The sequence below is a fragment of the Leptidea sinapis genome, chromosome 2, assembly GCF_905404315.1.
Source record: "Leptidea sinapis chromosome 2, ilLepSina1.1, whole genome shotgun sequence".
Taxonomy (NCBI): Eukaryota; Metazoa; Arthropoda; class Insecta; order Lepidoptera; family Pieridae; genus Leptidea; species Leptidea sinapis.
In genome coordinates, this window is record NC_066266.1 from 16,167,290 (window position 1) to 16,192,770 (window position 25,481).

Below are 25,481 nucleotides of genomic sequence, written 5' to 3' on the forward strand. Positions count from 1 at the left end.
CAGCTGTGAACACTTCGGAAAAATAGCGGTGAACTGTTAAAGAAAGAAAGAAAGAAATATTTTTTTTATTTATGACGTTAAAGTTAAAACTAAATACAAAAACTTAAAAAAATTATCGTGGGTAAACAAAATTATGGAATATTAATTAATAATTAAAATCACTACTTACTATAACACAGAAAACATGACAATAAAACTATGATACAGATCTTGAGCGGTATGCGTTTGATAATTCGTCACTTCACGAACATGTATTGCATTGTGAACCAAGATGCAATGAGCGCGGGGTGTACCGTCTGCTTGATGACACAGCTCAAGACGGTTACATTATAACACTTTATTACGAATCAAATAATATATATTATACAATATTATTATTATATTTAATTAAAAATTAGACACAAATAAAACTAAAATAAACTATAAAATCCATTACCTAACTATACGTAATAAAACGGTCATTAAGTTTGTAGTTAAGTCAAGGAACCTAGACGACGCTTTATTGTGGTTCGATGCAGATGGACTCCTGGCATGAGGTCCAGATACATATTTCCTGTCTTCGAGGTGGAGGCAATGAGCTCTAGTGCTGACATCTATAAGCAATACATAGAGTTTTCTCACACTTTACTTAGCTGAGTGTAAGCTAACATAAACTTTAATTTCGTTTTTATAGTCATTTGACAGCTGAAATTATACTGAGGTTAAGCATGGCTTAAGCTAAGTCAAGTCAAAAGTCAAATTACCGTTTTATGACACTCAGCTAAGTTGTACGTAAGCATAGTCGTACAGTGTGTACGCCTAGATGTCAGCCTTAGGCTAATGTACATTGGTGGCGTCGGTGCGCGGAGAGCTCCAGGATCATGTCAGAATCTAGGCAGGTTTCTACTGTATATCCGCGTCTGATGAACTAGGAGTATGTTGAATGTGACACAGCTGCCACAGATTCGTCTGAAGTCTGTTAACGCCGATTAGTTTGGGACGTCTATCACGAGTTCCACAGATACCAGAAATGTGATGGATCTTATGCGATGTTTTACTAACGTATTCTTTTTATGACATATCTTATAAGATGCTCCGAAGAGGTCTCCGGTGAGGGACACCTACCATTGCCTGGTCAGCAGGATAGTGTCGACTTACTCCATTATAATACCTAAAATTTGTTGTGAACTGTTTGTTTTTTCTTATGAGAAACTGTCAATACATTGAGGTTTGTAAATAATAGAGTCAAAATAGTTTTAACTTGTTATGTTATGGCAGTATTGTCGCGACACATCTATACAATCAATTTATCATAATATCATTTATATATAAGAGTTATTTTTGTTTTGCTATACCGAAGAAATATTACTTCATGGGTGTGTTCAAGTCTTTCATTTTATGGATGTCAATATAACAGGATTTCTGAACATTAACAATTTTTGGAGTTCATAATTGCAATCAGAACAGTTTATAAAGGCATGAAGATATTCTTAAGGTCTTTTCAAAAACCATAACTTATTTTCTTATGTTTCTATTAACTTTTCCGTATATTTCTGGAAAGGCTTCCTTGCAGTACGGGAGGCTATCTCTCAGTTTGTCGTAGAGTGTGTGCTCAAACATTCTCCTGAACTCGTCTCGAGTTGTGTACGTGTCTGCGTACAACATTTGAAATCCTTTCTGCTCCGTTACGAAGTGTTCTATACGTCTTGTTGATGACACCTGCAATATGGTTTAATATTCTTGTAATTGGGATAACATGGGTACTATCTCATGAGACGGAAAATAATACTTTCATTCACAAAATCAAAAAAATAAATTTCACATTTCATTTTATAGAATCAATGATGTTCTATATGTTCTATACACCACACCTATAAGGACATAATAATATCATACTGATAGCTGATCTGATAGCGAGACGGCAGAAGAGTGCTTAAAGACAATGTAAGCATATTTTTCTCCTTAGTCGTTTGTCAAATGTCATTGTCCGAATCGGGTTCTAAATTCAACACACATAACAAAAACTGAATCAATGTATTACATTGCTGCTTATTGATCAATAATATTTTAAACAACTGAAGTAAATGCGGTAATGTATAGATATAACAGTCGAAGATTATTATGGTGTAGTTTGTGACACGTTCCATATTTCGGCTTTGTTTCTACTGGGTAGCGACTAGTGACAGGTGATGTAAACAAGCACATATCAACAAATAAACATGCACAGGTACTTGTTCACATGACATAATATACTAACTGACGTCAAACCTATACATATATAGGTAAAACAACAAACAATGGCGTTCAGTTTATTCAAATTACGCTCGAAAATGTAAAGCTGAAATGCATTTTTAAAACCAAGCGATTGAATAAAAAAAAATCCAATATTAAATTAAAATGACCTGACCTGAACTTCCTGCTCGTCTGGACCCTTATTTTCATAAAAAAAAAAAACAAATATGGAATATTTTCCAAATGAAATGACACGGTAGTTTGATTTCGATATGCATTGGAAAATAACAAGCTGGGTGTCACCTGCGAGATCGGTTTATGTTCATGAAGACGATCTATGAGGAGCGAGCACTCGAGTTGAAGTATGAGAGTTCGAGAATAACTCTCACATAACACGATTTTGAACAGCTTTAAATAAATATGATCACACAACCTAACAATATATTATTATATACCTTACATAGACAACTGATGAAAACAGCAAAACACCAGTGACAATCTAAGTAATCGCGATTTGTACGTCATTTTGTGTTAGTCTACGTGCATTGCTCAAAATAGGGGCTAACAGTCAACCTTAAAAATTTTTTCGACGTTTTCACAGCTGTCACAGTTTATCTAGACGTATGATCTAAGTCATAAATATATAACATAATATATTATTATAAACAGAAGAAACCGGTAGAAACTTATATTCTTAGTAAAATCTCGTTAAGTCGAACTCCGATAAGTTAAAAACTGACAAATCCCAAAAAATTGTTTTGTTTCCTTCCCTTACTGCACCAAACACCCAAACCTCCATTACTCAAAATATCAAAACTCTATTAGTCGAAATAATCAGTGAATCCCTCCAAGCCATTTTGCTACATATTTTCCCTCCATAACTCAAAAAAATAAATTTTATCTCTGTACCTCGAACATAGCAATGTTTTATTTTATAACCATTACAACTATAACTCTATAGTAAAATACCGACTTTAAAAATTCGCCGACAGTGTAACTACATCATTGTTTCTTAGAAAGCAATTTAAGAGTTTATCAATAAATAGAATTACCACGAATATATTACGAGTATATAAATTACAAGATAGTGCGGTGCTTTCATCATTCACCACTATAAGTCGCTAACCCTTGAATCCCAGCCCTTAAGTTGCGATTTGAGATTTATAATTCAATTCAATTCGAGCTTCAATCACTGTAATAACCGATCGTTCGGTCAATTTGTTTGCTACTTCATCGATACCATTTATTGATATTTTAATACTGGTAAGAAAAGCATTTTCTATACTATATTATATGGATTTGAAAATAAGATTGACAAATGACAAACTCTGTATTCGAAATAATCTACAATAAACTAATGACTATTGAAAGCGTCCGTAACGTGACCAACTGACCACTATCAAGCTCATTTGTGAGTTTTTACCATATTTTTTTAAATATATAATATGAGGGGGACCCATGGATACCCGAACAACCAGAAGTCAAGAGCTGCGTTGCCAGCCTTTAATGTAGGAGTATGCTCTTTGCTTAAAACTATTGTGCTGTTTACAAATTATTGTTTTCCCGAATATAATATTACCGTTTCAAATTCTTTAGCCTTGGGGACGCCGTACACCCCAATATCAACAAACATTTGCCAGTCATCAGAATGAATCTTCAGCTGCCCGGGTACATTGAACACTTTCAAGGGACATAACCAAATTGGGTAAACCTGAAAATAATATTTATTATTATTATAAATTATTTTTAAATTATGCTTCCTTTTTAAGTACAATATGCTCACTGAGCCATACATTCTTTACGGAGCTATAACATATTATCTTGCCATATTTTACGGAGGCAAGCGACACGTGCATCGATTACGCCTTTATAACAATATATCCACAATATAAAATCTCAAATCACAGGACACTTGCCGCTCTTCATATTTCAGCTATTTAAGAGCCAAATGGTATTTATTAGCCGTCGCAATGGTTTTAAATAAATAAATTGTCATAGCACACTACATTACTCGTACACGTCAAAGAAGGATAGTAAATGCAATTATCGCTAGCGAAAAAGAGATAAGTCTAATTTGCTAATTGCTTCGTATTTGAATCACAAAAACACAGAATCATCATCAGATATGATTTTTAACCATACACCGTGATTTATGCCTAAAATACGATTCATTCATGAGTTCATGTAGTAAAAGTTTTAAAGTAGTTACTTAGTAACTTATATAAATAAAGTGTTATTGATTAGTAAATTATATAAAAAAAAATCATATTGATTATAACATATAGCCATATTGATATAAATTATTTGTACATAAAATAATAAAAAACATACAGACATATCAAAACAAACCCGAAATGTTTTAACAATAAGGGTTCCATTTTTACAATTTTACTAACGACGGCTCCCAAAAAGCTATGTTTATTTGTTGTATATTATATCAGTTTTTTGTTGAGTGTTTATTTCAATAAGATAATGGGAGAAGAAGAAAATGATCCGATGATTCTTCTACAGTTAGCAAGGAATATACCGAAAGGGCAGTGTTACTGAAAAACTCCTACGTAAGCATAGCATAGTAGCACTTACTGTCTACGTCCGCTACCTACCCTAAAACTTTTTTTTGTAGTTTAATAGTTCAGCGACCTATATACGCACTTGTTTATTAAAACATATTAATTTCGTATTACATTCACTGCATTAACGCTTTTTTTACATCATTTCCTAAATTATCCTAAAATATAGTACCTCGATCATCCCGCAGCAGACAGGGTAGTTGCGATATATTCGGAGTATTATCATATCGTTCTGAACGTGTTGTCGATTTTGCGAGTAGACCTCCTGGTACGTTACATATATTCCAAGATTAAGTACTAATAAAATATCAAATAGCCTGCTATTACTAATCTCATTCTTTATCACCTTTAGTATAATACTTTGAAAGCCAGAACTTATTATAATCATCATAATATTATTTCAGAAAGACGCTCACTAACTAACAAGAAAGTTCAAGTTCCGCAATCAAGCGGGTACGAACGCTATGTATTTTTCCTACGATTTCACTTCTGATTGGTTAATCTATGACACATGCTATTTTTCCTTGTCGCGCTGCAGTTGACATAATCTCTAACTTGCTCGAACCAACACGTTAATAATTCGAGATTTATTTGTAAATAAGAAATAAAATCGTGATAAAATACAAACACGACGTTCTTTTATATACTTTCGTATGGTATGAAATACTTTCACTCTTATATATCTTGGAAACATACTTTTACATTTTCTTAACACACAGGTTGGCATTTTAGATTATTATTGTCAGGCCACGAAAACGTTCTGCTTACTCGCTGCTATTAGCTGACTACGTAAATGAAATTACGATAATTGTCTGAATTTGTCTGCAACATTTTGCGCGCGCTAGTGCAATACCTACCTCTTTATTGTATATAATATCATGGACGCGAGTAAGTGAAAAGAAATGTTATAAATTTTGGCGTATCGGTTAACAATATATTCAACGATTTACATGCACATTGTTTTTATATGATAGCTTTATTACAAACTAGCAGTGTAGGGGGTGTTCGCAAATGGCTCAAGTAACAAAATCGCCGTTTTAGGTTCTAATTAGCAACAAAAAAAAGTACTTTCACACTTTTTTTTTGTTTTCATACTTTTTAGTGCATATTCTATCTATTATTTTGGAATTGTGTTTTAGTCAAGTCGGTTGCTTGTATTTTTTTTTTTACATTTTTAGTGAATCTGAACTACACTAACTAACAATTTGACAAAATTAGTATAGATCTACTAAATATTGCAATAAAGCAATGGACGTAAACGCATTGCAATTTTATTACAGACAAAAATTCTGCCACAGATACTGTAAGTCGCTAAGGAGTTCGATTGATCATCTTTAACTACGACAATTACTTGACCATAATGACTTTACCGTAGGTGACTCTAATAGCATAGCATAGCATAAAAGAGATTTGGCCTAATAAATATTAATTTGCTTCTTAGAATTGAATAGTTCCGTTACTTTGACATGGATCTCATAATCAGGACCTAACCAAACGCTTACCAAACTTCTTTTGAAGTATATGCTTTTTTCCAATAAAAAAGAATTATCAAAACCGGTTGAACCTGTCGAAAGTTCTGAGGTAACAAACATAAAAAAAACATAGCAATGAATTGCGAACCTCCTCCTGTTTTGTAGTAATTTAAAAAAGCTACAAGTTCTGCTGTGTTTTAAATTAAATTTTGCTACTTTGCCACTGCTACGGAGCTTTGGAGCTACTGGGGTAAGCACTGGTGTGGGACGTGACTTGTGTCGATGTCTAGCCCCTTATAGTTATCAAGCTATGTACTTCAGTTGGTGCTAGGGCTGCTGCTTCAACTGCCAAAAACAGCCAACGTCGCAAATATATCGGTCTTATACCTCAAACTCCTCATGGAACAGCTGTACGGCACTCTCCATGGACTTAATGGGCACCAGCATATCTTGAATGACGTGGGCTTTATTGTATAGCTTGGTTACTGCTTCTGGCTGGGTAAGTTTCAAGAGTGAAACCTCTGGAGGCATCAGCCAACCGAACAACAGTCGGAATAATGGGTTGTTGCCGAAGGGAATAATATCCTGGAACAAATAATATCAGATATTGAGAAACCTATGACCTGACATGCCTCCCTGCCATCTTCTTATGTTATGTAAATAATATTTTTGGATATTGATTGCACAATTAATTACGTTGGTTGCAGCCAGCCAATGTATTAGTAATTTTAATTTACAATATATAATTTTAAATCGATACTAGATCAAGTAATGGATACAATTCTATTTTCCACGATCGGGTAACCGCCGTCAATGATGTCAGCCAAGTGACGTTTCTTCTGTGCTTGCGCTTCGTGCCTCAAGTGCCGTGTGCTACGTTTATGGGACTATGCTTATGCGGCGGTTCGCTAGGGTTAGCTATGCGTAACACATCTCCCCATAGAACAGCGACTATTGCAGGACTTCTCCGAGATGGTCGCTGGTCAACTTTTATTTGGCTAGTGTTGATTTCCCGGGAATTGCCAGAACAGCATAGGTTGCATCAGGGGTGCCGCTGCAGGTCTTCGTGATTCCGTTGGTATCGTTTTTTCTATGTAATTGGAGATATAATAAAGTTCCAATAAGTGCACATGTACACAATGGTATGAGGTAAATGGGTATTGTCGTGTGATAGATTACTATCCAGTAATGTGAAGCTATCTTGATGTATCAATGATTGAGTTGCTATATCATTTTTAAAAGTATGGAGCTTGTGTAGACTTGGTGAATTGAGAATAAATTTTGGTAAAGATTTAGGCTCTGGTTCGATGTACTGAGGCATTTCAATTAATCTTACGACATTGCCTTCAAGTTGCAATTCAGTGGGATTCGATACTGTTCTTGTCCGCAGGATATCTTTACTTTTGTTGGAATAGGGAAGCTTATGGTGTAATGTTTGTCATCAAGTGCTTCCAGAGCTTCGTTGTTTAGAGTAACTGACGTTAATTAACAGGATGGCGGGAGTTCTTGATAAGTAATAAGCAGCTGAATCGGGCTTTTCCTGCCTCTGTAGGTTGCACTTCGATTCTCAGAGAAATAGTGAATTCAACTTCGGACAATCTATCGCTATGTACCGAGAATCTTTGCTAGAGATTGCTTTGCCTCTTAAGGTCTCTGTTAGGAACAAGGGAAAGCTTATAGAAGTCGTATAGTAAAAGATCCACAATCGGTTCCTTAATAACTATTTCTATTTGCTTACCTAGATAAAAATAACCTAATTAAATAACTTCATAAAAATTTCTAAATTCAAATCACGGACTTAATTATTAGAATATAAAATATAGAGTATGGAGTGCTCGATGCACGAATAAATGTTAACGTATTTTCTAAGATCTGTAACTCTTCACACAGATCTCCTACATTATCTCCTTAGATCAGTAAGTGTTGTGCCAGATGTGCGTATTTTATAAAGTCTGTGTCCATTCTGGCGTCACTTCGTAATATTAAATTTAATGCTTTATAAATTTTATCTTGATTTATAACAATACTACTTATTATTTGAGTGCTCTCGGAAACAATATATATCTTATTTAAGCTGACATGATTGTTTAATTCTTCTTCTAATTTCTGTACATTATTGTGCAAGATCGTACTTTCACGCGTCTGTGTAATCCAAATTAACAGAAATGCTTTTTATGACGGAACCGAGACCGTCGATGAGAACTCTTTTATTTCGTGACGATTGTAATATATTGAGTTTGTTTGTAAGATAGCATAAGGCATTAGATTAACAGCTGGTACGTTCCGTTTCTCAAGTTTCAGCATCCTGAGATGTTCAAGGATAGTGGAATGAAATCGTTCTACTATCCCATTGTCGTTTTGGTGAATGTGCTAGTATTTTATGATGTTGCATCTTATGGATCCGGATGAATTCTGAAAATAACTTATTTGTAAACTTAGGTCCACCATCTGTCACTACTGTCAATGGGACACCGTGATACGTGCAAAATATTAATAATGCTTGTACGACAGTCAGAGCAGTACTATCTCTTAAGTGGTACTGGTGGTCTTGCGCGTACTTGGAGTTCCTGGTGCGACATTGAATGAATTAAAAGTGAAAGGCCGCGAGGGTGGTAAAAATTAAAGGCTTAGTATGATATTTACTTATCATATTATGAAGACGTAGACTGCACTCTGCGTTCACCTGGTAATTGGTCGTTGCGCTGCTGAAAATATAAAGTCTTGATTTCTCCTTGAACGAACTCCAATGCCTTCTCTATTGTATCCGGTCGCATGCACCGAATACGTGAACCTAATAGTTCTTTCAGACCATGCACAAACGCTTGTAAGGTTAGCTTTTGGTATAATTCTACGGCAGTGGTTATAGTTTTATGTACGGTAATGTGTAGTGTGTATGCGAGAATATTGATTGAAAGAGTAATGAATGTCATGTTGAATGTAAGAGGAGGAGTGGATGATAAAGTAGATGAAGTATGTCAGATGATGGATGAACGATCCATAGATATTATGTGTGTAAATGAAACGAAGAGGAAAGGATGTCACACCACGGTTCATGGTCCCTACACGGCATACTGGTCCGGAGTCCACCAAACCAACCGAGGCTGTCAGGGAGTTGGTGTGATTCTTTCCGCTCGAATAGTAGAAGAGAGAGAGGAATTTTGGGACAGCATGAGAGAGGTCTTGAATAAATGCGGAGAAAATGAAGGGATCGTGATGTTAGGGGATTTTAATGGGTGGGTTGGAGTAAAGCGTGATGGGTATGAAGGAGTTCTGGGTACGTTTGAGGACGAGAGAGTGAATGAAAATGGGAAAAGCCTGCTTGAAGTATGCTTGGAATGGAATCTTTGCGTGGCCAACACAATGTTTAACCACAAAAAGATCCATTTGTATACAAGAGATGAGGGTGAGTCTAGAAGTATGATTGATTTTGTAATTGTGGATGAAAGTCTGAGAAAGAAAGTACTAGATGCTCGGGCATACCGCGGTGTAAGCCTCGACAGAGACCACTTCCTGGTCATAGCCCGAATGCGTGGCCTTTTTAAACGTTGGCGACACCGACGAGCTGAGCCTACGAGTGTTTTGGACAGAGTTAAAGTGGAAAATCTACAAGAAAAAGAAAGGAAAGACGAGTATGTAGAAAAACTGAAAAAAAGGTAATAAAGGCATAGAAGAGATAGATGTGATTGAAGATTTGTGGGAGACATTTAAGAAAGGGGTCGTGAATGTTGCCGTTGAGGTATGCGGGGTAGCTAAAAGAAGGAAAGGAAGAAATAACTATAATATGTGGATGGATAAATAGGTACAAATGGCGGTGCAAGAAAAGAAGAAAGCGTGGTTAGATTGGTTAGCAACAAAAGCTAACCAAAAAGTTCAAAAATCAACGGATGACGAGATAAAGGGAGCAATAACGAAGTATAAAATATTAAAATCAGCAGCGAAAGCAGTTGTGTCTAGAAAGAAAGAAGAACGAAAGGATGATTTTGATAGGAGGCTCACTGAAGATTTCCAGTCAAACATCAAGTTCTTCTGGAAATCCATCAAAATAGCCAAAGGAAAAACGTCTACCTCGGAGCTCAGTATAATCAGGAGTCAAGATCAGGAGCATTGTGCAAGAAGAATGTGTGCTAAAGAGATGGAAAGAGTATTTTGAAAGTTTTTTTGAAAGAGAATGTGCATGAGTGCATGAACAACATCCGGCAGCTTCTATCGAAACTAATATGTATGTTGATGAAAGTGAGATAAGCATGGATGAAATAGTGAAAGCATTGAAAAGTATGTGATTAGGTAAAGCTGCAGGGTATGACAGGATTACCGTTGAGATGCTGAGGGCTGGTCAGGACATAGTGGCTAGCCAGCTGTACCGCTTCTTCAATTTGTGCTGGCGAAATGGGCAAGTACCAGGAGACTGGTGCAAAGCTGTTATCGTGCCATTGTATAAGGGAAAAGGGTCACGACAGGACTGCAGAAATTACCGCGGTATAAGCCTTCTCAGCGTCGTCGGTAAATTGTATGCAAAAGTGTTGATTGAAAGAGTTGTGAATGAAACAAACGAAAAAGTATGGGATGCACAAGCGGGATTTAGAAAGGGAATGGGATGTACGGATCAAGTCTTTTCCTTGCGGTGTATAGCCGAAAAGTTTTTGGCTAAAAACAAAAAGGTCTATTGCGCGTTCGTGGATCTAGAAAAGGCCTATGATAGAGAGGTGAGGAATGAATTGTGGTCAGCATTGTCCGCGAACGGTGTGAGCAATGTCTTCATACGAGCATTGCAATCTCTTTATAGAGATTCTAGTGCTTGTGTAAGGATAAACGGGGCATACACTGAATGGTTTAATATTGAAAAAGATGTTAGACAGGGATGTGTAGCGTCACCGTGGTTGTTTAATCTGTTCATGAACAATTGCTTGACAGATTTAAAAGAGAGTGAAAGTGGGTTGAGAATGAATGAGTTACTCGTCAAATGTTTTCTCTATGCTGATGACCAAGTATTACTTGCATCTTCAGCCGAGGAGTAGCAAGAGATGGTAACTGCTATGAATGGAGCTTTTGGTAGAAAGGGAATGAGAAGAAAGAAAACGAAAGTGATGGTGCTTGAAAGAGATGAGGTAGTGACAGACTGCAATATCGTGATTGGAGATGAAAAAATTGAACAGGTGAATGAGTTTGTGTATCTGGGTTCTAAATTTACAAGAGATGGAAAGTATGAGAGTGATATTGAAAGAAGAGTGAATGCAGGAAACATGGTGAATGGAGCTTTGCACTCTTTTATGAACAGGCAGAAGGTGTCTAATAAGGCTCGTTTGGCTGTGCATGAGGGGGAGTTGGTTCCAACACTCATGTACGGAAGTGAAAGTTGTGTATGGCAGAAGAAACATGAAAGCAGAATAAATGCAGTTGAGATGAGAGCGTTGAGAAGTATGATAGGAGTTAAACTGAGTGACAGAATAATAAATAGTGAGATAAGGAAACGTTGTGGTCTGAAAGATGTTGTGACAAAAATTGAGAAACGTATGCTGAGATGGTTTGGACATGTCGAGAGAATGAATGAAGAACGATTGACGAAGAAAGTGTATAAGGCCAGTGTGAATGAAAGTGTTGGAAAGGGTAGACCTAGGCGGACGTTTCAAGATTAAATCAGGGACGTCTTGAAAAAGGCCAGGTCAAGAGTACCCTAAACCGGAGAGCATGTATGAAAGGAACAATGAAAGTGCACGAGGCGAAAGAAGTATGTAAGGATCGTAGCAAGTGGAAAGAGGCGTGATCTTATGTATGTATGTATGAATGTGACTAATGAAAAGGTATGGGATGTGCAAGCGGGATTTCGGAAGGGAATGGGATGTACGGATCAAGTCTTTTCCTTCATATCAATCACTAAAAATGTCTGGCAAAGAACCAGAAAGTATATTGCGCGTTCATAGACTTGGAAAAGGCATATAATAGTGTGAATAGAAAGGAATTATGGAAGGTTTTATCAATGTATGGGGTGGACAATTTTCTTATAAGGGCTCTGAAATCTCTGTACAGAGATTCTCAAGCATGTGTTCGTATTAATGGTGCCTATACGGTGATATCTCCAAAGGTGTCAGACAAGATTGTGTAGCCTCGCCTTGGTTGTTCAACCTATTCATGGATAGATGCATGAATGATGAGAGAGAAATGCAATGTGGAATCAATATGGATGGGGTGGTTTGTTAAGTGCCTCTTGTACGCCGATGATCAAGTAATTTTTTCATCATCGGTGAATGAGTTGCAACCAATGATGGACTGCTTGAACGGGAGCTCTAAAGCGAGAGTTTTGAAAGTGAATGCAAAAAAGACGAAACGATATCATCCTCACCATCAGAATGTGTGGCGGTCCTTCACAGTACGGTTTTCAATGAGCTTTCTTCCACGTTCTACAAAGCTGTGAATCAGCATCTTTGTGCGGTGTTTCGGGGACAATACGATATGGGTACCTTCAAAAAAAGCGCGTACACCTTCCTTAAAGGCTGGCAACGCTCCTGAGATTCCTCTGGTGCCGCAAGAGGTTGTGGGCGGCGGTGATCACTTAACATCAGGTGACCCATACGCTCGTTTATCCTCCTTTTCCATAAAAAAACATAACGAATTACAAACCTGCAACTCCCAGAAGAAGCTTCTAGTGTGTCTGTGGTAGTAATCTCGAAGAGGTATATATTGTACAGGGGTTAACTTCTCTTCTTGTCTGTAGCAATCTAAGTGCCGCTTTACTTGAGTAAAAAACCACTCTGAGTACCATTTTCCGATGGGATTGTACTAAAAAAGAATATTAAATATTTTAAAAGCAAAGGAGAGGCACTGGAACCTGCTGAAAGCCTCAAAGCATAGAAAATATGCATTAAGTGGTGGTGGATGTACGTATTTCTTCCGCTTTGGGGTTAGACACTGGACTCACGAGACACGCGACCAAAGATCTGGCACGTACAGCGAGAATAAGTCTGAAGTGCCAAAGAGGCAACGTTGCCAGCTTCTTGGACATTTAGCTTGATTAAGAATTGATGAAAATATAATTTAACTACCAAAAAAAAATACTTTTCATAATATATCTAATCCGAGCAAGACACGTTACGAGCAGGTGATCCTGTATAGCGTCTCACCCACAACAGTGACATTATGAACTCAGTTGTATTATCAATATCTTAAATCTAAGTGACGTCATAGTGACTACACGTCCATGCATCATAAAAGAACCAATTGCAAAGTGACGCTGGCTTGATGACATCACGCAGATGACAATCCATCCCTATCCAATGTGCGAAGTTTTTATGAGGCCCTCGAAAGATCCTTTTTCTCTTTTCTTTCCATAGTACTTCTCGCCGTTCGTTATAGAACCCGATCGACCCATCCTGCACTTTCCTTTCATTCTTAAAATCTCAGAAGTGCCCCATGCTTTATATGCATATAATTATAGTACATATACTCAGTCTGGCCATAAATACTGTGACAATTAAAAATATTACATTTTAATTTGGAATCTGTCGTTTTTATATGATTTTTACTGTACAATATTTTGCGATATTAAAATGGAGTGGGGTGATAAAGAGAACCAAATCAGTGTGATTGCATTACAAAAAGTAGATATGGAGCCAAATGCACTTTTTAAAACTCTCTATACGCTTGGTATTAGTAACATGTTTGTGTACCGGGCTATTAATAGGTACAATATACAATAAGACCTCCTCTGTTTGTGACAGAAAAAGACCGGCCCTTCCAAGTAGTGTTCGTACGAAAATGGTGGTCAAGGCAGTAAGGGAAAGAATTCGAAGAAATCCTGTCCGAAAGCAAAAGATTTCATCTCGGGAGATGAAGATAGCACCTAGAACCATGGTAAAATCGAAACAACTACCGAAGCGGTATGAAAAGGGAGGTCACAGAAAAATTTTGTTTACGGATGAGAAATATTTTGCAACATTTTAACAAACAACATGACCGTATTAATGCTCAAAGCTCTAAGGAAGCTTCCCAATTACACAGAGCGCAACGTGGGCAGTATCAGACTTTAGTGATGGTTTGGTAGGGCCATAGCTATGAAGTAGTGACTGAGCCATACTTTTGTGAAAAAGGTATCAAAACATTGGGACAAGTGTATCAAGATACCATTCTTGAGAAGGTAGTGAAGCCGCTTAACAACACCATGTTCAATAACCAAGAATGTTCCTTCCAGCAATACTCGGTGCCGGGTCATAGTCTCGGTCTACGCAGACTTGGTTGGAAATGAGCGTTTCGGACTTCATTAGAGCTGAAGACTGGCCGTCCCGATCTTAATTAGCTGGATTATGATTTTTGGTCAGTTTTAGAGAGTACGGCTTGCTCTTAACGCTATGATAATTTGGAGTCCCTAAAACAATCCGTACGATTGGCAGTGAAGAATTTTTCCATGAAAAGAGTGTGTGCTTGTATTGATAACTGGCCTCAACGTTTTAAGGACTGTATTGCAGTCAATGAAGACTGCTTCATATAAGCTTTTTATATTTTAAATTGTTTTATATTTATGCATTAAACTAACACACTGTAAAAGTAATAAATGTTATTTTCAATAGATTTTTTTTTCTTTGTTTCAGTATTTATGGAAAGTCTAGATATAATATATTTGTAAACATTAAAGCCGGCTCCACATTCGCGGCGCGATTATTACGCGAATGCCTCGAATTTGAAGTATGGATAGCCTGACTTCAATTTCGCGCATCACAGTGTTCCCTTTTTTAGTTTATGTTATTTTTTCCTACGACAAAGGATACGCGCTTAGATGATGGAGTTATAGCGAACGAAGCGTAGCAAATGTAAGGTTGGTTACTATATTTTCCGCAGATAGTTCACGCCTGAATCGCACCCGTAAGGCCTCGATGCACGCGCGAGTTTAGAGCCGGCATAACAAACAACTTATAAATTTTTATTCCATTGAAGATAAGTAAACCAACCTTCCCGTCATCACCGATCTCATCAACCATATCACCGGTCATCATCACTCCGCTATCCTTGCTGAACAACAAGGCCTCTATAAACTGATGTGGTTTCACTTTCTCAGATTCTTCTCTGAATTGTTTCGACAATTCTTGCAGATTCGTGTGCGGGTGATACTGCAAACGGACGAACCTACGAAATAATGTCAGAATGTAATACGAAATATAATAAAAATATATGAAAACAATGATAAAGATTAAGATATTAAAATAATAGTATTGGAACAAACGAAATATAGGATGAAGTTTTGGTAATAATCTCGAAATAAAGGAAAACTTTGTAATAAATAATTAGTTTTATGTGTTTAAAACTAAACTACCTCTACATATAAATATATAGAAGGTAGGTACATGAACACTGTTAATAAGCATATTTCAGAGTGGAGCAGATGAAAACGATGGAATATAATTGAGGATTTTTTTTACGTCACTTACGTACGTACGTTGATTACTAACTGAACGTTGCGTAGAGACGTCTGTCGCTGTGTGTGTTCCGAAGAGCTGTTTGACCTGATTCCTGCTCCCGAAATTAGTATGATAGTCCCCATTATCAAGATGAGGATTTAGGATTTTATCTCCACAATCTAGATGTCTGGAGTTCATTTACAGTCGGTTTTCAAAGAAATTGATTCCGAATACAACCAAACTCTAATGGCTTCCTTGGACTGTGTTGCCAGTTCGATACAATATGGGTCGTCGTCATCAAACTCGTTTCTTAAGAGCCTCAGCAATTATTTATATTTAAAAAATTACGTTTTTATTTATTTAAGTTCACTAGTCATGTTTTGCAATAAACCGGCTCAGAACTGTTTGTTCATCACAAGTCATTTGTCAGAGCACAGTTTATATCTTAGTGATATTTATGAATCGATTTTAAATGGCAATTACAAAAATTATAATCGTCTAAGCTTTAATTTTGACCTTTAGAGCTCGTAGAAAGGGTTGCTGGGAGTGGTTGAAGCTAATAATGAATGCAAGCAAATGAGGACTTAGGAACCTTCAAGCTATTCTCCCATCTCTCATATCTCTCCAGGTGCTGCAGATGTCCATGGGCGGTTGGCCTACCATCACGTGAGTAATTTGACCGTTTACCCTCTATTATATCAAAATAAACTGTCTTACTTCTTAGCTGGGACGATTTTAATAGTAGCAGATGTCAAAAATCCTAATGTTCCGTATGACCAGGGTACAGCATAGTACAGATCTGGGTTCTGCTCCTGAAATAAATAAGATATTTTAGTTTTCAATCACTAATACTTAAAGTCGCCAAACTTCTAGTTTCCTGCCATTAACTGCTCAGTAACACACACATTTAGACTGGCAGTAGGCTAGTGTGGAATGTAACTAACTTGTGTTGCGTTGTGCAAATGAAGTGTGAATTAATATTAAAAATCCATGCCGGCCATATATGTCTCTCTCGTGAATTCGTCAATGAGTGCCAAAAGATCATTTCCGATGCCTCGCCAAGTCAAATAAAAAAATCAAAACAAACATTTACATAATCTGGACTAGTAAGTTAGTAAGTGACCAGTAAGTATCGAAAGACACCGCTCTTTCTCCATTTCAATTCTTAATGTAAACATAATTCTTAAAGGAATTAACTGAAAAGTTAAACGAACATAATAGTTGTTTACATAATATTAACTTGATTTATTGATTTAAAATAATTAATGTTTGTGTGTGTGTTTGTGATGGTGTGTGTGTGTGTGTGTGTGTGTGAGTGTCTGTTTTGTTTCGGGAAAATATTTTGTACACTTAATGTATCCTTACAATATATTATATACATTATAAAATTTCCATTTCTTTATTATTTATTCAGTTCTTATGTAATCTGTGTCTGTTTAAATGGTGTTTAAATATGCCGTTTTACTTGCCTACCCGTATATGTTATTTAATTCGTTTATATTGTTATTTGTATTGTCTTCTGTCGGTTTCAGTTCAATATTTTATCCCTATAATATGATATTATTGAATTTTCTATCGAGAATAAGAGGACTCAATTCTAGAGTCTTGTGTACTTTCTCAGTTACTAAGATGTTGATTTTCATAACTGACAACATCTTTATACAATTCTTCAGTCAGATATAATTTCCTTATAATCAATATAATTTTTATTATAGTACGCTAAGGTGTTTCTAACAATTAATACTTGGTTTTAGTTGCTCCTCCCCATATGACTACACAATAAGTCAACACGGATTGTACTGATGAAATATATAAATTAATAAGTAGCTGTTTTTGTCATATGCGCCTAGTTACGATTAGGTAGTTATTATTGACAATTGCCATAGAACCTCATGCAGCCAGTAACTGCCAAAGCTGTTGAAGAGCTCCTTTACCCTGATTCATTCAACCTTCACACCGCATTACGCCACAAACTTAGATGTCGTCCTCACCACCATCATTTGCACGTTGTAGCAAAAACGTTAAAATATAAATATAAAATAACTCTTATTAAATCTTATTTATTGGAAAGTGCTACAGTTTGTACACGTGCAGCCTCTGAACCAATAACATTGAGCAGTCTCTTAGCGCTCCGAATGTCCAATATTATTATAACGGATTCAGTATACTACTAGGCCGGCCCCGCTTCTGGAGTACGTCTGTTGTGTGTCTGTGTGTTGACACGCAAGCGTAAGTTGAATGTTTGTCTCTGCAGAGTGCGGGCTAGTTCCAACTTCATCATAATCAACAATGAAACCGTAGCAGAGGAGGTAGGAGGTACGATTCTTTGTAACGGCAACGAACTTATAATTAAATACTATTAACTAATATATTTCCTAAGTATCTTTGTTTCTTCTAACATACTATGGATAATACGTATCTGAAATAAATTTATTTTGTTTATACAAAGTTGCCTTAGAGCAGGCTCGTTCTATATCATGCTCACACTGCCACACATCAATATCAGCGACCCACCTTACTACAAGTGACCACAGAACCATCAGCTAACACCAGTTCGTACTGCAGGCATATGTGCTGGAACAGTCCATGCACATGTGATGAAGTTTCCACACCAGTTCCCATCACCAAGCCTCCAACAGTGAGTTGGTCCAGTTCCGGTAGAACAGCAAGGGCTAGGCCTAGTGGCTCCAAGGTTTTAGACACCTGGGCCATTGTTACCAGAGGTTCACAACGTACCGTCTGAAAAATAATATAAAAACCGGTTAGTGCCAGTTGTATCAGCTTCACTATACCTACTGTATACACATTATTAAACAATATTTTTAAACGAGTTCTGGCCATTATGGATATCACAATCTTGATCCAACAATTGACAAAAAGAACAAGATCATATTTATTCCAATTGATTTATTTATATTGACGAGTCGGCGTGGCCGGACCATCTATTTCTCTAAGCAGTTCAGGTCATTGTCGACCTCCTTTAACTTCGTTGTGGATAAAACTAGAAGCCCGAATCAGTTTGAACAAATACTTTAAAAATTATAATTAGTCAAAGTATCTTAATTTTCTCACTCACTGACTGACTGAAAACTCACTCACAAGTCACTATTAGAAGACATAGAAGCTTCAAATTAAGAATACAATTAGTATTTAGTGTATAAATTAAGAGAAAGCGAATATATTTTACAAGTTCAGTCCAGTTTACAAGTTCAGTCCAGTTTTCTAGATACTAGAGATTCATACATTATATATGGGATTACAAAGATATTCATGGAGTTGGTGCCTGTGTTGCAAGTTGGTCTTGAAAGGCAAAAAAGATGGATTATCTACAAAAACAAATGAGATGTCATCAAAAACATAACTTGTAAAAAAAAAACAAGTTAAAACGTAATTAGCTAACCTAACAACATCTTATAAGTAGTAACAATACTACCAATATTGAAATTTTTTTATGTTTTGAATAAATACATTAACTCTATCATTGCACTAAACAATATAATTTAATATAACATGTATTTCTTGTGAGGTACATTGTGTTTTTAATAAAAAAAATAAAAAGGTTCTTTCATTCGATGGCCAATCTATTTTTTATTTGAAACATAAATGATTTTTAATTATGTGTGGTTACTATATTTTTTTACAAGTTATGTTTTTGATGTTATCTAATATACGGCATTGAGTATCTTCCGAAAAAACCAAGAATATGCAAAATATTGGTTTATTCTGACGTAATATAACGTTTACCCCATTTATTTGTAAGGCTGCTTGACATTCGGAAAACTTCAGAACTATTATTGTAATGCCAGTGTTATAAGCGATATTTTTTAAGCGGCAAATCGTCCGGGAGTAATCGAAGCACGTCGTCAAAATCGGCAAGCAGCTTTCCAGTTACCGGACCGGAACACGCAAGTTCTGGTCGTTGTCGATAGCTGTTCTTGGTATCTTCAACCAGGCGTCCCTGCCGCCATTGCACATGAGGAATGACACCCTGGCCCATACGGCAAAAGCCGATATACTGTGCACTCTTTTCGCCTCCAACTCGACTCTTGAAGACAACGGAAAAACACCGCCGACCATCCCGCGGTGTCAGAGCTCTATGCCTGAAGTGTTTTCGATAGATAGCGATTCAATTCAATGGATAGCTCTAGGTATTCCAAGAGCTGGCGGTTGATGATCGACTTCATTACTTTGGAGAAAGTGGAGGTAATGGCTCTAAAGCCGCCTTCCTTAATTTCGGGTCTACGCCTGATGAGTATGAGAGCCGGAAAAGACGGTTAAGGGCCGGCGCCAGTTCCGGAGCACATGACCGCAGCAATCGGGGGAATGCCATCTGGCCCACTCGATTTATGAATGTCCAAAGTGAAAAGCATCTTAAGCACGATGCCATACCGGATTTTACCTCCAGCATGTATGATTCGCACCGCGAAATATACTGACACGGGAGTGGGTCAGGGATTGGAAATAATACTCCGCTTATAGGAACGAGTCTTTATTTGCGTTCACTTTTTCTGAACTTGCACTTCGCCGGTCTGCCGCTGTTCCTCTTGTGGGCGGCGGTACCTTCAACGCGTCACACCGCACCGAACACTAAGTCTCTTCCATCTTCTTCTTCTTGGAACACTTCCACTTTTCACTACTTCTTCTTTTCTTCTTCTTCTTCTTTACACTTTCGAGTCAGAACTAGAACTGCTGTAGGCCACGCTTAGTACGGTTTATATACCCCGGGATCCGTTCTATTTTCAAAATGATTCTCCCATTCCATCTTTAAATTTAAATTGTACTAGAAAATTCTTTTAACTATTTTTATCCTGCTTACACATTTTCCATCCCTTTTTTTTCTGTTCGATTTGATCCTGAACTTACTAGAAATTTCCTTTAACTTTACAAAACCCAAAAAAATCCATACACTGGTAGGTGTATCGAACCCGGGTCTACAGCGTCTAAAGTAAACACTTTTCTGCTGAGCTACGAGTATTGCTGACGGAGCTGTTGAAATTAACAATCTCTTGAAGTTTGACAACTCTCGTCATATACTTCGAAGGTTTGCTACGCAACAATACGGTGGTGGTGCATATTGGTCATCTGGAGTCGAGTTGGACGCAAAGAGGGAGTCCAGGAGGTCAAATTTCTCTTTCGCGTCATGGGCCAACGAGTCATCGTCCCTTTGCAGTGGCGGAATGGCTGGCTGCCAGAAGTTTCATTCCTTCTTCGATTTCGCGTCAGCAATAACTCTTTTGGGGGACCTGGAGGCATGATCGTAGTGTTTTTTAAGTTTTCACATCCTTAGATACCACCGCATTGACCCAAGCCTGATAGCACTCCTGCTTTCAGCGAGAGGACATTTTGCAGGAGCGGTTAAACCATTGTCGGGACCTGCCACCAATAAGCACCGAAGAGGATGGAATGAAGAGTCACAGTGCCACATCAGCAACATCGTCAGCAGCGGCATCTGGATGACCCAGCGAAAAACAGATCTGTCTGCACGGGCAGGATGCAAAAAAGTACCGCATTTCATCCCACTCTGCTGACCTATAGTGCCACATGCGGCGAAAGCCTAAGAAGCGGGGCCGTGTAGTTGCACGGTGCTCCGGATTAGGCAGGGGTCCGACGATCCTAGAAGAGGGTCAACGGAAACTAGGTAGCCGTCCGGATGTGAGGTCAACAAAAGGTCCAACAGTGAAGGTGTATGATGTTCCACATCTGGGATTCGCGTTGGCGTAACAACCAGTTGCGTCGGACCAAATGCTAAGGCGAAGTCGTGAACAGATCTCCCTGAATGATCGGTTGTACGTGAGCCTAGCCATTCGGCGTGGTGGGCGATAAAGTCGCCAAAAAACACGATCTCTGCTGTGGGGATCTGCTCCAACACGGAATCTGGATGTGCTCGAGGAGCCGGTCATTCTCTGCGTTGTCGCTACTGGACCTATACAGGCATGCGTAGTTTCGCGGATGGTCGTAGAAGTCTACACGCAGCCAAATTATGGATAGGTCCTGTCCTTCAAGAAAACACAGGCGTCGAGAACAGACATCCTCCCTGATGTAAACGCACACGCCAGCCCGCGGTGTAAAGAAGTGTTCCCAATTATACCCCGGGTATGAAACGTAAGATGTATTAGGCAGAGAGGGTATCTGTGTCTCGATCAAAAAGTGTAGGGCCGGCTTCGCCGTCTCCAGGTGGAAGTGCACGGCATTTAAATTTGAGGGAAGCCCCCTGATGTTGCAAAAGTCCATAGCGAATGTGGAGGAGGTTTGAGCCTCCTGCTATGTTTGCCTCGAGTCAACACAAGTTTGCCCCTTCAGAATACGCGAGGCAGCCTGAGCATCCACTATTAGGTACAGGTCCAAATTTAGACGCCTTTCCAGGGACGGATTTTCCAGGACTACATAGCCGCCCTGGAGCAGTCTATTTTTACTCACACATCAGACGAAACACAGCGCCAATATAGCACTACCACACAAACATTTTGCATATTATTAGGTATAACTTTATGCCATATTTATTTGTACGGCCGATAATATTTAAGTTATGATATTTGTTGTGATATTGGCAATAGTTTATACACAAAATTGATCAGTGAGAGTTTATACATGCGCACGCATATCGACATGAAACTAACACCATAAAGTTAGTCGATAAGCCTCAGTGAACACATATAAAACATGGAAGCAGTCTTTTCACCTTAGCATATGAACTTTCACTACAAATACAATGGACAAGCGATAGGCCGAGATAGAACGGGACAAAGCCATTGATCTCGGATCTCTATCGCGTAACCCATTTGTTTGTTTGCCCCAATGTCAACTTTGAGGCAAAGAAACAAGATCTGTCATGTCACAGAGCTTGCGAATAGTATTTTTGTGGTTTTATTGTTTTCAAACATACTTGGATTGAGATACGGCTTCCTTTCTTATTATAAGCCTTAGTGCGGTCAGCTTATGAGTATAAGTAAGTCTTGATTTTCACTTAACGTTTTCAATATATAAAGCTCGTATGAAATAAATTTATATGAAAATAATAAATTCTTTCCAAAAGTTGATCCATAGTCACCTATTTTTAGTAAATTTGTCCTAATCAAAATAAACATAACATAACACAGCCAAATGTTTCCATAGCATAGATATAGTTTCACCCAAGTTATAGGGTAATGCTTTTAATTTAAACCTTATTTTATTCAATTTTATTAAAATATCATACAGCAGGTACTTATTATTAGTATTAATAATTCACAACGGTATTTTTGTATGGAGTAAGGAATTTAGAACGACATTTGTACGTTTTCCTGTGATTGATAATAAAGCAAGGAACATGATGTAGGGATGTTGGACAATGTGTTGTAAAATAATAAACAAAATAGTATATTTCACGTTTCTATTAGATCTAATACTAAAAAAATAATGGATAAAAGTAACAGGATGAACAAATTTGTTGCTTCGCGCCGAAGGTCCGCACGAGCCCGCGCACATCAACATACAAGAATTTCTTCAGTCCACTTTGATGCGACACAAATAATAATAAAATAATATAAACAAACGGCTCATTGAAAGAATCTCATAGAAATGTTATTTTTTTTTTAATTGAAGTGATCACATTTGACATGTCTTGTTAGGTATCATTAGTAATCATTTCCATGTCTTCATCCATATCATTTCATCCATTATCTTTACGACCCCTATCGTATAGGAATCTAAATTAAAAATAACGTGAAATAAGAAAGTCACTAGCTCGTACATAGTCTTTTATATTATAGGAAGAGTAGAAAATAAAAAATTTTAACAAATAAACAACCGATTTCAAAAACACTATTCCAAAACAATATATATAATGTGCACAAAAAAGTATAAAAATAATTGCGTATTTTTATACAATCTAATTAATTAAACTTCTTCTAGTTACGATTATTGTTATTTATGGAATCGGTGTACTTCCGCCGCAACCCACTCACGCCTCTCGCCTCCTCACGACTCAAGCACATCTCACCTATAACTATGTATGTAGTAACCTATCTTGAATGACACCGACTTTCCAATAAATTAAGAATCATCGAAATCGGTTGTCGCGATATTGAGTTATTCGTAAATTTATCATCCACTTTGCTATACGTATGTATAGCAAAATTTAAGACTTTAATGGTTTTCTCATGGAATCCACTGTCAGATCTGGATCAATTACAATGGGACCACTCGGGAAGCACCAGCTTTCAAATAAAAAAAGAATTACCAAAATCGGTTCACCCAGTCGAAAGTTTTGAGGTAACAAACATAAAGAAAATACCGACGAATTGAGAACCTCCTCCTTTTTTGAAATCGGTTATAAAGTGAGCATTATCAAAAAACAAAAAAAAAACACAAACAATACCATACCACAAGGCAAATTTTAAACTACATCTGTTAGTAACTAAATAATTAATATTTTAGTTCTATACTAAATGAAGATTGCAAAGCTTGGAACCGGTTTTACTTTAACGGTTATAACTGATTTTTTTATGCTTAAAACGGCCAAAATCGTTTTCCTTTCTATAACTTCGTTCGGATCGTAACCGTTATCGGAGGTTATTATTACCCTTTTAACCGGTTAATTCCACAAGCGTCGAAGCGAGGTGATCATACCAATGAAGAGGTAGAAAGTGCGCTCGTTTCGCATTTTGTAACAAGTATTGAATATGTACATTAGAATTTTGTGTATGTACATTATTAGTATTATTATTCAAACCTATAAAGGTAACAATTGGTTAGAGTGAGAGAGGAGGAGCCTGCCTACCGCTGTCGTGTGCGTGAGAGAAAGAGAAGCCAGACAGACTGGCGCCCGCGCCGTAACGCGTAGCGTCACGAAGTGGTTAACTCTCCTTTATTAAGTCATTAATTGTACTATTACTTCAAAATTCGAAAAAAAATCGAAGGCAATGCAACAAAGGTTTCATTTTATTTTTTTTTAGTTTTGTTTCAGCCTTCACTCATTAGACGAATATTTACAAATAAAAGTTTCATACTTCTTTCTATTTAAATAAATATTTTGATTTATAATATTAATATAACATAGTTACATTTTATTATTAGTACTTTGTACATTGAGCACGTCATAAATACATGGTTAGCCAATGATATTATAGTATCAAAAACCTTTAAATATCATTGTTGTTAGCAGATAGTTTTTAGCACGTATTAACATTAATGTAACATCCACTTAACATGTCTAAGCAAATAAAAACTTTGACTTTGAATGTGTCGAATGATTTGAAAAATATAGGTTGAGATTTGATATCAACATTAGATCAGATTTCAACCACAGAATATGTAAACGGAAGCCAGGTGAAAAAATTGATAAATTGAACAGATAACATAATCCTCTGATACAACTAATCTCTATAATAATCTATTTAAGTGTGTCCATATTCATATATTTTATTTAATATTTATACCAGGTATAATCTTGCGATAAATACTGAAACAAAGAAAAAAACTATTTTCTATTGCAACTATCATTTATTACTTTTGTAATGTGACAAATTAGTTCAATACATAAAAATAAAACAATTTAAAATATAAAACGCTTATTCGAAGTGGTCTCCATTGACTGCGGTATAGTCCTTAAAACGTTGAGGGCAGTTATCAACAGAAGCACATACTCTTCCCATGGGAATAATTGTTCACTGGCAATGCCGGCGTTTAGAGCGAGCCGTACTATCTACAACTGACCATAAATCATAATCCAGCGAATTAAGATCGGGACTCGACGACGGCCAGTCTTCAGCTCCAAGACTGCGTGTACCGAGCTTTATGACCCGGCGCCGAGTCTCGCTGGAAGGACCATTCTTGGTTATTGAACATGCTGTTGTTAAAGGGCTTCA

At 37.1% G+C, this 25,481-nt stretch overlaps 1 protein-coding gene across 1 annotated transcript in view; it reads right to left on the reverse strand.

Annotated features, from left to right (window-relative positions):
* Positions 1 to 805: 805 nt before the first annotated feature.
* Positions 806 to 25,481, reverse strand: part of LOC126977076 (delta(24)-sterol reductase-like) — a 38,077-nt gene continuing 13,401 nt past the window's right edge. The window contains exons 4-10 of the mRNA XM_050825773.1: positions 18,151 to 18,375; positions 16,354 to 16,448; positions 15,190 to 15,364; positions 12,869 to 13,027; positions 6,641 to 6,838; positions 3,791 to 3,922; positions 806 to 1,698 (exon numbers count right to left, since the gene is read on the reverse strand). Of these exons, the coding sequence (XP_050681730.1) occupies positions 1,495 to 1,698; positions 3,791 to 3,922; positions 6,641 to 6,838; positions 12,869 to 13,027; positions 15,190 to 15,364; positions 16,354 to 16,448; positions 18,151 to 18,375 (1,188 nt within the window). The 3' untranslated portion in view covers positions 806 to 1,494. The remainder of the gene's footprint in view (positions 1,699 to 3,790; positions 3,923 to 6,640; positions 6,839 to 12,868; positions 13,028 to 15,189; positions 15,365 to 16,353; positions 16,449 to 18,150; positions 18,376 to 25,481) is intronic.